Source organism: Acartia tonsa, chromosome 2 (genome assembly GCF_053477335.1).
Source record: "Acartia tonsa isolate MP-2025a chromosome 2, ASM5347733v1, whole genome shotgun sequence".
In the NCBI taxonomy this organism is placed as follows: domain Eukaryota; kingdom Metazoa; phylum Arthropoda; class Copepoda; order Calanoida; family Acartiidae; genus Acartia; species Acartia tonsa.
In genome coordinates, this window is record NC_137261.1 from 8,639,316 (window position 1) to 8,654,627 (window position 15,312).

Here is a 15,312-nt window from a genome sequence, read left to right on the forward strand (position 1 = left end):
AAAATTTATAAAAATGTCACCCAACACAACAGTTAAAGAAAATGACAAGGAATTAATGTTTAAATGATTTTAATTTGACCTTCTGATAGCGCTGTTAATCGAACTAGGCATGTCCGCAATCTGACGACGGTCACTCAACAATTATCCCCCATACATACGCTGCAGTATTAAAACTTCACAATTAGCTTTTATTTTTAACATTGTTTTTACAGAATTAATACCTATCAAAGATTTTGAAAATATTTTAATTTAGTCGTCGTGAAAAAATCCTGTTTGTTGAATATGATTAAACTTTAAGTTTTGGTGTAAGGTTGTTGAGGGAGAAAACAAGGAGAAAGATGAGGAAAGCGGAGTAGAGGAAGCTGCAGGCTGGGAACCTCAGGTACTTCATTTTTCATTTCCCTTATCCTTTAAGTAAACTTTGTTTCTTTTTAGCTAAAGCTGTACCTGGAAACTGCTGTTCCGAATTGATTGCTCTTATTAAAGAAGCTTTATAAGATCTATGTATGTCTTTGGGTGTTTTATGTTATTTTCCTGACCTCCTTCGCCCTCTCCTAAAGGATAGAGGATAAGCAACTTGAACTAGTAGCGAGCGTACTGATTGGTACATGGTTTGAAATAGGCCACATGTTTAATCTGTATTAATATAATATTCTAATGAATAGCACAAAATCTTATTTAATCTTTTAATACCAAGTGATATTTTAATATCACCTGAAATACATTTTTTAGCTTAAAACTAAAAGCCTATAATTATGTCTCTCAAAACCAGAAAACGCAGGTGGGGGACTTTTTCATGCATAAAGAACTTACAATATCATTTATTTTTAGGAATATATGGTACCATACATGGCAACTGAATTTAATGTAGAAAAACATGCAACACAAATACTTCAACAAGGGAACATCAGCGAGGAGGTAAGTGATAATTTTTTGAGGTATTTTTGTTTCAAATCCAAGTTCAAATTAAACCAGTTTTCCTTGACCCAGGGGACGAAGGCCCGTGATAACAAAACTGGTACCTATTAATTTTAAGATTTTAAAAAATTTTCTTTGACAGTTGTTTGTAATACGATCTTATACATGATTTTTCAGTATTGCCATTTTTAATCCAGCGGATACTATTCGAGGCCATACTGGACAGATATTTACAGCATATTTATAAACTATTATTTCAGATGCAAAGACTTGGCCACTCTCTGACAGAACTGGATTGCACAATTCAGACCCATGTGTCCGCCCATTATAATGACCTGCTCTCAAGAGCGGTGTCCAACTCACAGCTGGAGAAAAGTCTGGCAGTTATGGCCACTCATATAGGTAATGCAGTTTATAAAGTACCACTACTTTGCAAATAAAGTCATTACTAGCGGAGCTATTTAAGGTGCTAGTTTTGCTTACAATTTGGTTTACTTGACTGGAATTACAATTTATTAATTTCTTGTTATCATGATTTATATTTTACACTACTATTCTTTTCGCATGTATTACTAAGCAGCATTGGGTATACTTCAGCGCCTATGGTTTGATATGATGTTAGCTTAAATATTAAGCCAAGAATCATCCAACAATTTTAGACTACTTTTTATAAATTCTTTGCAGCGTTGTGGAGCCGGAGCCGGGAGCCGTGGAGCTGCTATATTTAGCTGGAGCCGTAATTTTCGTTCAAAATAGGCTCTGGCTCCGAGTTAGCTAAAAAAAATAGATTTTTTATTAATTATGATTTGGTAACTCTATTTTGTCATGTGCAAATGCCCCATTTAAGTTTTTCAAGTCCATTTTATCAGAAATTGAACTTTTAAAACCTTTAAAAGTAAAAAATAGACGTGGCCGGGGAAAAATTATGTTGAGTTTTTCTTGATTTTAGGTCGGAGCCGGAGCCGCACCAAAATCAAACGGCTCCGCAACGCTGAATTTCTTTGTAATTGTTTTAGAAAGTCTTGAGTTAAGCAGTGACAGATTACGGGCCAGAGTTGTGGATCCCTACACTAAAATTAGCCAGGGAACCCAGAGCTTACATAGGCTACAACAAACAGCAGACATACTAAGGTCAGCATACTTTATATTTCTAATTCATGTTTAAAATCTGCCTTTGGTTTCTTTAAGAAATCATCATAAACTTTGTTAAGAATTATTTATCATTCACTTATGCTTTTAGACGGGTAGTTAGAATTCTTCAGCTGTCAAAACGGCTGTCAGCTCAACTTGGTGGGTCAGCTGATCTTGATCTTGCAAAGGCATAATAATCCATTTTATTATACAGCAAACCTTTCGTTCTATCTTTGTCCCTCGACATGTTTATAGATTTAAAATTGTTGAGTTTTTCCCTTGCTCTCACATTAAGAATATTCACCTTTGCCTTTTCTATTAACAATAAATGTATATGTATATATATGTATAACCCAGAAACTACCTGGCCCATGTGGTGGCAAATTGTTTTTTTTTCTTTTGTAGGGGCCTGGTTGTGTTTATATTTTCAAAGCTATTAGCTGATTTCAAATACCCAATACAAAATTGGGTCAGGATCCCGCCCTGTCCCCTCTATTCTTTTACTTTAGTCTATAAACAGTTGACTTTCTCGTTTTATTGCAGAGCTCAACTTAGTTGTCCTTGTTGATTTCATTAATTGACACAAAATATTTTATGTTCATTTGATTTGAATATGGATTATTGTGACAAGGCTGCCTCTGGTCTTGCTGAGCTTGGTGAGCTTGTAGAAGGTGATCTTTCTGGTCTTGAAGTTGTTGAAGGAGAGGTAGGTTGTTCATTTTATACCGATCTGGTTTGGTTGGTCATTACCGTTATTGTTTTCTAGATTTTACCTTTAAGATATTTAAAGTGTGTGTTAAATTTTTAAGGTTCGTCGTATGTATTCTTGGAGGAGTGAAGTTGAACGGCAGGGAGAATCATTGTTGCAACGAGGCATGGAATCTGGTAACCAATCACAGCTGGGCACTGGTCTACAGGTAACCAATAATAGCCTTTTTGCACAATTTGAATAACCAATAACAGATAAGGTTAAGTATGAAGCATATAAAAGTTTAATGTTTATCAACCAATCACTGCTTACTATTAGATTTAAAGATACCCTCTAAAATTTAAGAATTTAATTTCAAAAATTTTAAAATCTGCACTGCTTACTATATTTGACTTTTAGAGAGGCTGTAGTTTGAACATCAATTGACTAATAACTAGGTATAGATAACTTTCAATAAAAATCTATTAAATATAGGTGTTCTATAATCTTGGAATCCTGCCAGAAACATTGAACAAACTATTGGACAGCGTCCATTCAAAATTTAAAGCTCAATCCACTGACTTGTTAGATATCAGGTAAGAAACAAGAAGTCTTAAATTATATAATTATGTAGCATAAGTAAATTGGGGTGAAACATGTAATAAATAATCCCATTGTTTTACCCTATTATATTTCTATTTGCTACCCTATTTCTAAAATTTCTACATTTGTACAACATAAAATTTAAAGAATTTTAAGTTTCCACCTTTTAAGTAGTTGTTCGAGTTGGCTTCAAAACCGATTAATTTCGACAAATTAAAAAATAAAAATCACAAAATAATTTTATAATTTTTGATTTTAGTAACCGTTGAAAGCTGTCTATGATACCATGAATTAAGACATGAAATTCAGACTTTTGTTAATTGTTATATATAACTTTTAAATACGACTTGTATTCCACTTGCCAGTATGACTTTAATTTTAACGGAATCCAACATTCTGTTGTTGATTACTATATGAATTACATATATATTATATATAATAGTATGTTTTTTATTCATGCTAGAAAACTTTCAATAACTTTTACGAATATAAATTGCACATTTGTTGGTCTTACTGAAGGACGGCATTAGACGGTAAAGATTAATTTTTCTTTTGGCTACTAATCTTAATTTGTTTTGTGTTTTTACTATTTCAAATTAATAGGAAAGTAACAGCTCAGGCTGAGGAGGCTGGAAAGGGTAGCAGCAGGACTGGCAAGACAGCTGGTTACGGACCTGGAAAGGCAACAGGTCCGGCTCCCAGCAACAAGGCTGCCTTCAGAGCAACTTTATGGACTAACCTTGATCAGGTAATCATACTATTTTACTCTGTTCTATTTTTTCCTTTTTGCTTTGTAATTTTACAAGTTTAAAAATTCCTATACTCATTTATCCTATCTTATTCCTAAAAAAACACATTATTATTGGCTTATATTTAAAGAAATTTGCATTTTCAAATAACGCAGTTATCGTATTACAATGTTATATTCTTAATAATGTCACTCCTTCATTACAATGATTGTATCGTTTTGTTGATTATAAAATATATTAGAACCTAAATTGCTTAAAATAATTATGTTATTTTCAGTGATTTATTCTGATTCATGAAAATTTACATTTTTTTATGTCCTATTCTACTTTTCGACATGTTTTCTAATTGAAGCCTTTTCATAGGTTTTAGACCTTCTGCATTCCAGTATGTCACGTGTATTACAGTTACAGAAGTTGTTAGCAAAGAAACAAGATCCAAATACACATCTTCCTTATATTTCTGCTCTAGCTTTAGTAAGTTAGCTTTATTATTTACCGAGGGCTACAATTTTAGCTATAATTTTATTTTTTAGAATGCTTTTTTATCTCTCAATTTTAACCTAGAAAATTTCCTAATTAAAAATTGCAAATTAAACAAAAGTGCTTGATTTAAGAGGAGAAAATAAATGAAGTTGGTTGACAGATTTATTGTTTGTCAGAATCCTGGTCCCTTCTGATCCTTAATAAAAGAAAAACAAATTTGAATCTACCTATACTATAAAACTGGTGTGACTCACCGCGTGTGCACACACAATGTAACTTTAGGTCTAGCTGAAACCAGTCATTTCATTCCTCTCTAAAATACACAAAATAGCATTAGTGTGAGCATAAAATAAAACCCCAGAGATGTACTGGTAATCACTCTCTGGAATTGATAAGACATAAAACAATAAGTAAATACATGGATAAAATATATATTTGACAAATATTAATTTTGGTCAGTGATCACTGTTATCAGAAGAATCCATTATTTGGTCATTGATCATGTCTTCTTCTGCTAACTTCTATTGCACACATTTGGTCTTTGATCACATCATAGGTACCTAGGTAATAACATAAAATTGATCAGTTCTCACATTAATTATAAACAGATTGTCTCTTTAGATCTTTTGGTCTTTTACCCGGAGAACTGATTGATCTTTGGTCTTTTACACAATTAGCAGAACACGATTTGAGATCTTTGGTCATTTACTTTTTCTTGGCCAGGAAATCCTCTGGCTTGACAAACTTGCGCCCGTTGATCTTGTTCTTCCTTCCACCTTGTTCATACATCCCCTTAAGATAGCTGTACTGCTCAGAGACACGTTCCAGCTGTTTCTCTAGAGTCCTGATCCTGCGCTTATAATAGTCATTGTCTTTCGTCAGGGCTTGATTCTCTTCTCCATTCCTGTGTGCCAGTCCTTTCCATTGCTTTGTTGCAGTCTTTTGCTGTTTGATCAGGACATTCTTATTGGACAATTCCTTTCTGTATTCCTTGACCAACTGTTCATTAATTTGATCATATCTTCTGTGGTCATCAGAGGGATCATCGTCATCAGACACAGTGATAACTTCAATATCATTACAATCTGTTTCGTCTCCATTTTCTATTGTGACTGTTAGATCTTCTCTGATGTCAGCTCTAGCAAAATCTTGAGCAACCTTCTCCACCTCATTATCATTTTGAACATCATGATTGGGCTCCTGTTCATCATCAGAAAAAACGATCAAATCAACTTCTTCCTCTTCGGCGGCAACTTCTTCCTCAATCTCAATTGGAGCAGCCTGCTCTTCAGCAGCATCAACTTGGTCAGCTTGTTCTACAGCAACGGCCACCGCCTCTTGGTCTTGGTTCCCCCAGACTGGCCTCTCATCAGTCCTGCTTAGTTCTTCAATCCAATCGTTCATGGCCCTCTCCCTCTCAACCTTGGTCCAGCAGGGGTTTCTTTTGTAGATATCCCATCTTGGCCATCCTTCAGGTCTTCTCTCACTCCAGGTAAGATGATGTCTTCTGGCACCACCTGTTGATGCTGGTCTGCCCGTCAAATTTCTGTCCTCCAATTCTTGGCGGTAAAACGCATTGTACCTGTAGCCCTCTGTCTCAATTAGTGGTGGGGGAATTTTTACCCTAACGAATCTTGATCTTCCCTGATAAGCTCTTGGTGAAAAAGTGTTGTCAAATGCGTTTAGCAGGTAGCTCTTGATCTTTATACATCCTTCAAAACTGGGATTATGGCCGAAGCCAAGTCCCGTCTGGAACTCGACAAATGAGCAGCCTCTGACCCTCAGGGTCTTGTCATATTCGGAGATAGTGGTCATGCCCATTTTGTGAAGGCTGACAGGCGGCATTCTCAACCTCTCATTACACCACCTGATCTCATCATTAAGCGCTCCAACTTGCGGCCAGACGGAGGAGCTGTTGGGTAAGAACATGGTCGAGCTGAACACAACTTTGTTCTTCTCCTGCTTCTCGACTTCCTTAATGATCTTGTCAAAGCATTTGGTCAGCTTGGACTTCTCGACAATTCCTGCCCAACGCTGGTAGGCAGCGATTATTATGTTCTTTGCTTGTGTTTGGTCACGGATGGAATCAATAATGATATCTGTGACGGTTTCCATATCATAATTACGGAGGGAAATCCATCGGATTCTGGTCAGCTTTTCATCCCACACCCTCTCAGGCATAGAAAACCAGCCGAAAACGATGTCTTGCACACGGCTCATGATTATTGCACTTGAAAAATTTGTCTGAAATGAAGAAAACATCCATTAATAAATGCCATAATTTGATCTTTTGCTAACGATGAGAAAAAAATATAAGGGAGACGTTGGAAATAATTGGAAACATGATTTGTGGGGTGTTGAAAACTTGTAAACTGATGAACTAAATCCATATTTTGATCATTTATAATTGCAGAAATAATGCTTCGAAGAAAAACAGGGCTTTGTTGACAGATTATAAGAAGGTTGATGGACTACAATAAAAAATGGTTTTTGATGTGTCACTTGTTAAAACTTTTTGGTTCCGTACGTGCTTCGTAAGTACTCAATAAAATGAAGAAAAAAATTCCATAATTTGATCTTTTGAAACAATTTCGTAGTATATTGGGCAGAAATTTTTCTTCAAATGTTGATTTATGTGTTGCGGCGTTTGGTTTGGCAGATTAATCACGCATTTGCACTGAATGCCGCGTATACGATTCTTTTCCGGGATCGCTAAATGTGTGTTGTTGGCTTTCAAAATTTACGGGATCGCTTGTTCTTATCGGATGGTGTTGCCATCTTTTTGTTTATTGATGGCCAAAGTTCTGAAACTTTGATTATTTTATTTTTGTACATATTTACATGATTTGATGTTCTGGAATTAATACAGAATTAAATCCAGAAGTCTTTGTGGCATCTTACCATTCTGGATGACGTCTAACAGAGCGGCCTTGTTGACTCCACGCTTGGTGAGAACGTCAGCTAGCATATCTTTCCCAGCTACCCAGCGTACCTCCAGAATTCTTCCCTCTTCAATCATATCTTTCAGAATGGCAATATCTGCTCTCAGCATTCTTTCTTGAACTTCGGATTCTGAGTAGATGGCAGCTCTGGTAGATTCATTATCTGTAATAGCTCTGACTTTTAGGTCAACTTTGCCATTAGTCATTTCTTTGATCTGAGTTTTAACTCCCAGCGCTGCATCAATTCCAAGCGAAAGTACTTGTGCTTCAGCTCCTAATGTGCTGTGTACTTTTCTCCTTAGCTTATTGGCCTTCCATTCAATGACTGCAGATTTTCCATTCTTAATGTTCACTAAGAAAATCACAAAACCACCACAGCTGTCAGTGTTTTTGTTCAGATTCCGGAAAGCTGCATCTGAGAACATCCAGATCTGACAGTCATTCAGGTTCTCCAGATCTGAGATTCTGACTGCAACTTTATCTTTCTTCATTCGTATCGCACATTTTTGTGCTTTGACCAATTCACTCAAAGGTCCACCTTTGAAGTTAGTTGACAAATCCACGCAGTCAAAGGCTAGGTCTGGTCTTGTAGCCCTTACTGTCCAGTTCAAAACTCCAGTGATCTGTCTCAACATGGTCAGCTCCTCTTGTGTCATGTCTCTGTCTTTGTCTTTGATGTTCTTTGCATTTACATCAGGAATGTTTGCTGAATCGATGTATTTGTCTTGATCTATGGTTATACCTGTGCTATCTTGTTTGAAGTGGAAACCAGTGTACATGAATTCTGTTGATTCTGATTTGCCAACTTTGAAGATATTCAGTACTTCTGGCATGATCTTTTCCATGAATTCTTTGTTTCCTGCATAGAAAAAGTCATCCACATGTATACCTACCATACCAATCAGATTGCCATCTTTGATCAAATAGAACATACCTTTGTCCAGTGGGGATTTCTTGAATCCTAGTTCTTTCAGCTTAGCCAGAATTCTCATATACCATTTGCGGCTAGCATCTTTCAGGCCATATAAACATTTTAGCAATTTCCATAGCTTACCTTTCTGATTTGCTTCTTTTGGAGGTTCAACAAAGACATCTCTATCCATCTGGCTGCCTTGAAGGAAAGCTGAGGAAATATCAGTTGTGTGTATGGTCCATTTATTGGCAGCTGCAATTGCTGCTAACAGTCTTATTGATGCTTTTTGTACTGTTGGACTGTCTGTGGGAAAATCTGTATCCTCTTGAAACCCTCGTGCGGTGAGTCTTGCTCTTATATCATTTCCTTTTTCAGTCAGAACCCAGGTAGTTGTTATCCTGTCTTGTCCTTTGTCTTCTACTATTTTATATGTATCAAAAGCAATCAGTTTGTTCAGTTCCTCAAACTTGGCTTGCAAGCATTCTGGAGAATTTCTTTTCTCTTTCGGTACCATAACTGCTAGGATCTCTTCACAAATCATAATAATCGCAGTTTCTTCTTCTGCTTCTATCCTGATCTTTTGCTTGTCTATGTCATTGAATTTTAAGCTTTTGCCATTATCCAGTTTTATTACGGTTAGTACTTCGTCATCTTCGACTACCTGTTCAGCCTCTGTTTCGTACCTGATGTCTCTTTTTGTAACTTCATCATGAAACACTTCACCATTATCCAGTTCTATGTTAAACCATCCTGCGTTTCTTCCTCCAACTTTACCTCCATGACTGAGAATCTTTCCTTTTTCCCATTTTCCTTTCTCCAAGATTTCAATCCGGTCATTTCTTTTCAGCACGTTCATTGCATTTTGTAGTGTGCCATCTTCATTGAAACAGGGTGTTGGCTTCTGACTTACTTTTCTTCTTTTTCTTCCTTTTGAGTTGTGCAGTGGAATTTTTGTACTGTCCTTTTCAGAGGTTTTGTCTTCAGTAACTTTTTCATTATGTTCATGGTCATCAACATGATTTTTAGTTGATTCTTGAGTGTTGATTGATTCTTCACTAGCTTTTTCATTTTCCTGGTGTTCAAATATTGTGGATTTGTATGGTATTGTTGTTGCTGGCGGTTCTTGTTGTTCTTTGTTTACTTCATCAATATCATCTAGGTTGTTGTCTTCATGATATACTGTAGAGAATGAGCTTTTGTTGAGTGTTCTGCTGCTTGTCTGTTCTTGATCGTTCAGCATCTGATCAATCTCTCTCTGTCTACTTCTTGTGTGAGGCTCTTTGTTAGTTGTTACCTCTTCATTGTCTATTTCATTTTCATCATCATTGCCTTCATTGTTGTTGGTATTTTCATTCTCTTCTTTCTTTAGTATGTCTTTTGCTAGCTCATCTCCTGCTTTTATTAGTCTGTTGGCACTGACTCTATAGTATGTACTACCCACTCTTATGAATATGACTTTGCTATCCTGGAATACAACCTTAGCAGGACCTTTCCAAGATTCTTCTCCCTCCTTTTTGAAATAGACTATGTCTCCATTTTCGTATATAGTGTCAGCTATCCTGATCTTAGCTTTAAGTGCTTTTCTTATTCTCTCGCATCTTTCTGCCTTTGTATATTCAGTTCTTGCTTTATGTAGAGCATCTAGAGTTTCTAAAAGAGATTTGCTCTTTGTTGGTTCTTCCCAAGCAGGTGGGGGATCATCCAAAATGTTGGGAAGTTTGATCTGTCTGCCAAAAACAAGTTGATACGGAGAGAATCCTCTGACATTTGACATGGAGTTGACAGCTGTTATTGCCCATGCCAGTGCTACCTCTAGGCTCATTTTTGGATAGTCTCTCAGTGTTGCTTTTACAATGGAGTCTGTGATACCATGATTTCTCTCATTTATGGGGTTTTGCCAAGGGCTATTGGCACCCGTTGTAAGAAGTTGTATGTTCAGAGCACTTGCAACTTCTCTCATTTCCTCATTGCAGAATTCTGTGCCATTGTCTGATAGAATCTTTTCTACTCTACCAAAAATGGGCAGCCATTTTAAAAGAAGAGTCTTTACTATCTCTCTTGGTTCTTTACTTCTTATAACTGAGGCAACTTGGAATCTGGTGAATTGATCAATCATATACATAATGTATATTCCTTTGTTCATGTCCCAGACTTTCAGATCCAAAGTGAGTATTTGTCCGAAGTCATTTGACATTGGTGGAGCTACAGCTGGTCTGTCTGGAGTTCTGCGCCTTAACAGGCAGCCTTCACATTTTTCCATGATCTTGTCTATCATTGGAGAGAATTTTTCATTCCATTTTCCAGCCTCCTTCAAGATGGTGACAAATACTTTCTTAGGTCTATGTCCAAACTGTTTATGCAGTTTGGACAAAGCCTTGCTTTGTTCTGTTTCATTGTCAATTTCAAGTTCAGCAATATTTACTGCTTCAAGCATTTCACTTTCTTGTAGAAGGTCAACTATGTAATGACCTGCTGCAGTAGTAGCCAGAACAAGTGGTTTTCCATTGATTGTACCACTGTCATCTTTCATGTTTAGTGTTATTCCCAGCTTTTTCATTTCACTTTTTGAAAGCAGTAGTGGAATGTCTGACTTGATGATATCCAAGGTAATTTCATTGTCACAGCCTCCAATTTTTGTAGGAATAGTGTATTTTGCCGTGGATTTTAATTTCCCTTGATTACCAAAGATGAACTGTTTAGTACTCTGTGTTGGTCCTTTTACTTTCTGTTTCATTTCTTTGGGTAGTGATTCCAGGTAAATCCTTAGCCATTTTTCTCCAGCAACACTTGACGTGCAACAAGTGTCAAGCGCAGCCATGTTCAGTGCTTCAGCGGTGAAGTTGCTCATTTCTTCTTTATTGTCAGAACATAGTACAGTACAATGTACATTTTCAATTTCTGTCTTTTCTGTCTCTGAATCTGAGCATTCTTTAAGAATTTCTTTTTCTTCTCCAGCTTCAGTAACTATCATCACACTTTTGTATCTTTTTGTTTTACCTACTTTTCTTATGTTTTCATATGTATCTGGACACTGTTTTACAAAGTGCATAGTGGAACCACAAATGTGACATTTCATAGGCTTACCATCTGCTCCTATGGGATTTTTTGTTCTTGGTTTTATCATTGTATTTGATCTGCCATTGTTGCTATTATTCTGTCCATAGTTTGATCTGTTTTGCGCGTTTTGTCTAAAATTGCGATTTTGGCCCCCTTGTTGTTGTTTAGGTGGCAACCATCCTTTGGCTAGGTATATTTGATCAACGTTATTCTGAATGTCGTCTTCCGCATTCGAGCTTTGTGTAAAAAATGTATCTTCATTATTTTTATTTTGTTTTTCATTCAATCTGCTGCATACGTCGCGTAATTTTCGTTTTACGGTTTCATAACGTTTTCCGTCTTTTGTTAGAAATTGCACTATGCCCCTCACTACTGTTTCTTCTGTTGGATCAAGGTTTGCACATTCAAATAGTGTTAGTGCTAAAAGGCGATCGTTTTGTATTTCTATCCCTAGTTGTTTGGCCTTTTCATGTAGATTATCAAATTGGATAATGAATTGATTTATATTTTGCCCGCTTTTCCGTTTTATTTGAGACATTTGACGTTTCACTTCAAATATTTCTTTTTCTTCATCTACATAGAAGCGGGTTCTAAGAAATTTTAACACGAGCTCGACACCATTATCATTGTTAATTAGTGTATGGGGTGGACAAGCTTTAAATAAATCTTCCCTCAGAGAATTACCATATCTGTCGGAGTCTTTTGGTAAGTCATTTGCAAGAACATATCCTTGCTTGTAGCGCGGCAACTCTGTAGTTTGTTGCCATGCTAAAACACAGGATTCCCAGGTGGAAAATTCGCGAAATTCATGTAGGAGAGGGGTGGGTATTGTATTTCTTCCTTCCCCTCTATAGTAATCTTGTCTATTCTCGAACAATCTGTTTCCCTGCCTTGGGTCATCCTCAAATATAAATTGTCTCTGTCTGGGAATGTCTTCAAATATACTGAGTCTTGGTCTTTGTCTGTCAGTATCATTGTTTGTTCTTGGCCTAGCCCCGCCATAATAATCACCATTTTTTGGTCTATTATATTCGCTACTTGTATTGTTGTCATCCCTGTTATTCATTCCCCCATAAATTCCATTATTTGGTCTTTGATATGTGCTACTTGTGATGTCGGCATCCCTGTTATTACGGACATTGTAGGGATCGTTATTGTGCATACCATTATTTGATCTATTATAATTGTATCCGCTTCGATTTTCAACGTTATTTGTAAATTCGGCATCCCTGTTGTTGCGAGAACTGTAATAATCGTTGTTGTACCCCCCATTATTTGGTCTGTTACTATTGTATGCGCCACTTCTGATGTTGTCTTCCCTGTTATAGGGATTATTAAAAAATCTGTCCATATTTGGTCTATTGTTATCGCGATCGTTGTAAAAATTATTGTTGTTGTTGCTACTATTGATATTGTCTTCCCTGTAAGAAAGAAAACCATTTTCTGCTCCGCCTCCAATACCATAATTTATTCTTTCATTAAGAAATTCGCTGTTTGGTCCGCCTGACCCATCTTTTGGTCTTTTATTCGCTTCTGTGTTTGCCCCCTCGGGCACGCCCTTAGATCTCTCAAGATCTCCGCTAAATACGCCATTATTTGTTCTTTTGTCAGAACCGCCGTTACCGTTATCATTAGATGTATTAACATGATTTGGTCTTTTATTAGTCGCATCGCTAATACCGTCGTCATTTAGTCCATCTACATGATTTGGTCTGTTGTTTAGGACTTGTCTGTCGTCCCCGCCTCCTACTGCTCCGCCTGCAGTCTCGTTTACACCATTTAAATCTCTCTGATTATTGACCCCGTCAAAATCATTCCGCCCGTTACTTCCCATTTTTATCCCCGGGGTTTTTATGCTTTATTCCAGCTTTGGTCTTTTGTTAACGTCAGTTGTTATGACACAGTTATTATTCAGTTTATTTGTAGAGAGTTTAACAAGTTTAAGCTAGATTTTTTCGTTACATTGAGTCGTAGATCTTTTCAAATGTTGCCAAAAACTCTGGTACCATTGAGAAGTTCTATAAAACTGGTGTGACTCACCGCGTGTGCACACACAATGTAACTTTAGGTCTAGCTGAAACCAGTCATTTCATTCCTCTCTAAAATACACAAAATAGCATTAGTGTGAGCATAAAATAAAACCCCAGAGATGTACTGGTAATCACTCTCTGGAATTGATAAGACATAAAACAATAAGTAAATACATGGATAAAATATATATTTGACAAATATTAATTTTGGTCAGTGATCACTGTTATCAGAAGAATCCATTATTTGGTCATTGATCATGTCTTCTTCTGCTAACTTCTATTGCACACATTTGGTCTTTGATCACATCATAGGTACCTAGGTAATAACATAAAATTGATCAGTTCTCACAAGAGATTCAACATATTTTTTATCCATTAAATTTTCCCCACAACCCACTACCTTATTTTCCCCTCTTAATACCCACTTCCTTTTAGTTACAGATCAAAACAAGTTTAACGCCAAGTGGCGTACAACAAAATATCCAAGTTTTAAACAATTTCACATTTGGAATCAAATTGCAGAATTACTGCCTCTACTGTGTAATAGTAGCTTAAAATCTGTTCAGGACGGTCATGACGCTAGCCTGGTAGACCAGTCCTGGTGTAAGCTAACCAAGATTCTCAAAGATGTTCTAGTGGATAGCTCTGCAAAATCTAATTTTATCAAGCAGGTGTAAAATTATTTTATTCTTAGCAGATCCCTTGACATTTATTTTTACATTTGAAATCATGTGAATCAATGTATAAGTATATATGTATATTCCAGACAACCACCTGTCCATAGTGGTTGAGACCCGTTTCGTCTGGTAGCCTATTGCTTTTTGGTCTTGTAGTGACTTTTATGCGTCAATATTTTCGACGCTATTAGCTGATTTCAAATTCCCAATGCAAAATTGGGGCTGGGAATTCTCCAAGGAAATCAAACCGTCCGGTTATAATCTTTGTTCTCAATCGTGAAAAAGAATTGTCGACAACAACATAAATAAAAACCTAGGTTGAATTTCTTGATTGTTAGTTCTAGTGGGTATATTTAACACTTAACTTAAAACCTATTTGATAATATTAATAAATAAAATACTATATTCACTTTAAAAAAAGTTCTGATTTTAAGGCATTGGAAGGTGAATATCCGAAGCTGCTACGATTGTTTCTGGATACCTGGAGCAAGCTTAAACTTATGGCTGTTCAAGTTAACACAACAGGTAAATAAATAAATCTATGAATATAGATGTATAACCAGACAACTACCTGGATGCCCCTGTTAGGAACCCTTTTTCTGCTAGCAAATTGCTTTCTGCTCTTTTGTAGTGACATGGCTCTGTTAATATTAGCGACGCTGTTGGCTGAGATTCAAAGATTCAATTGAAAGTCGGCAAATAGTCCACGGGGGGGGGGGGGGGGGGCAGATATACAATCCCTTTTTCCCCCTCTATTATTTTACTTTAGTGTTTTTATAATGCTACTTTTTCCAAAAAGGTATAATAGATCAAGTTCATTTTTAATTGTCTAGGTTTGATTATGGATGAATCCGTGAAGATCAAGGATCCTTTCCAAATCCAGGAGATGTGCAGTAACCTCAGATTAAGTTTGGAACAGGAAATTGTCCAATCAATAAGGTCGAATATTAAAGGACAAAAAAAGATGCTTTCCCCCAAAGTGCCGTATAGCACTGAAACTCTCCCCTTTTTATTTTTGAATTAAATAAAAAATAACGGTGTGTTTTTTCCTTTTCCTGTACCCTCCTTTGTGGGGGGCTCTAACCCTGCGTGGCTTATATATTACATGAGTTGGTCCTGAT

General features: G+C 36.6%; 1 protein-coding gene across 1 annotated transcript; it reads left to right on the forward strand.

The window, feature by feature from the left end:
• The first annotated feature begins 3 nt into the window (after positions 1-3).
• On the forward strand, positions 4-15,215 carry LOC145312384 (conserved oligomeric Golgi complex subunit 5-like). Its single transcript, XM_080151621.1, has 14 exons — positions 4-46; positions 308-382; positions 832-918; positions 1,179-1,320; positions 1,935-2,049; positions 2,159-2,237; positions 2,681-2,755; positions 2,859-2,966; positions 3,233-3,333; positions 3,944-4,088; positions 4,453-4,563; positions 14,081-14,185; positions 14,626-14,716; positions 15,025-15,215. The coding sequence occupies exons 1-14, from the start codon at positions 14-16 to the stop codon at positions 15,213-15,215; spliced, it is 1,458 nt and encodes a 485-aa protein (XP_080007747.1). The 5' UTR covers positions 4-13.
• Positions 15,216-15,312: the final 97 nt, after the last annotated feature.

Bases quoted from the DNA above. Each gene is read 5' to 3' on its own strand.
- LOC145312384 (XM_080151621.1), top strand. From the start codon at position 14: ATGTCACCCAACACAACAGTTAAAGAAAATGAC. The intron at 1,321-1,934 runs GTAATGCAGTTT...TAATTGTTTTAG, and splicing joins AGTTATGGCCACTCATATAG to AAAGTCTTGAGTTAAGCAGT. The intron at 2,238-2,680 runs GCATAATAATCC...TATTGTGACAAG, and splicing joins CTGATCTTGATCTTGCAAAG to GCTGCCTCTGGTCTTGCTGA.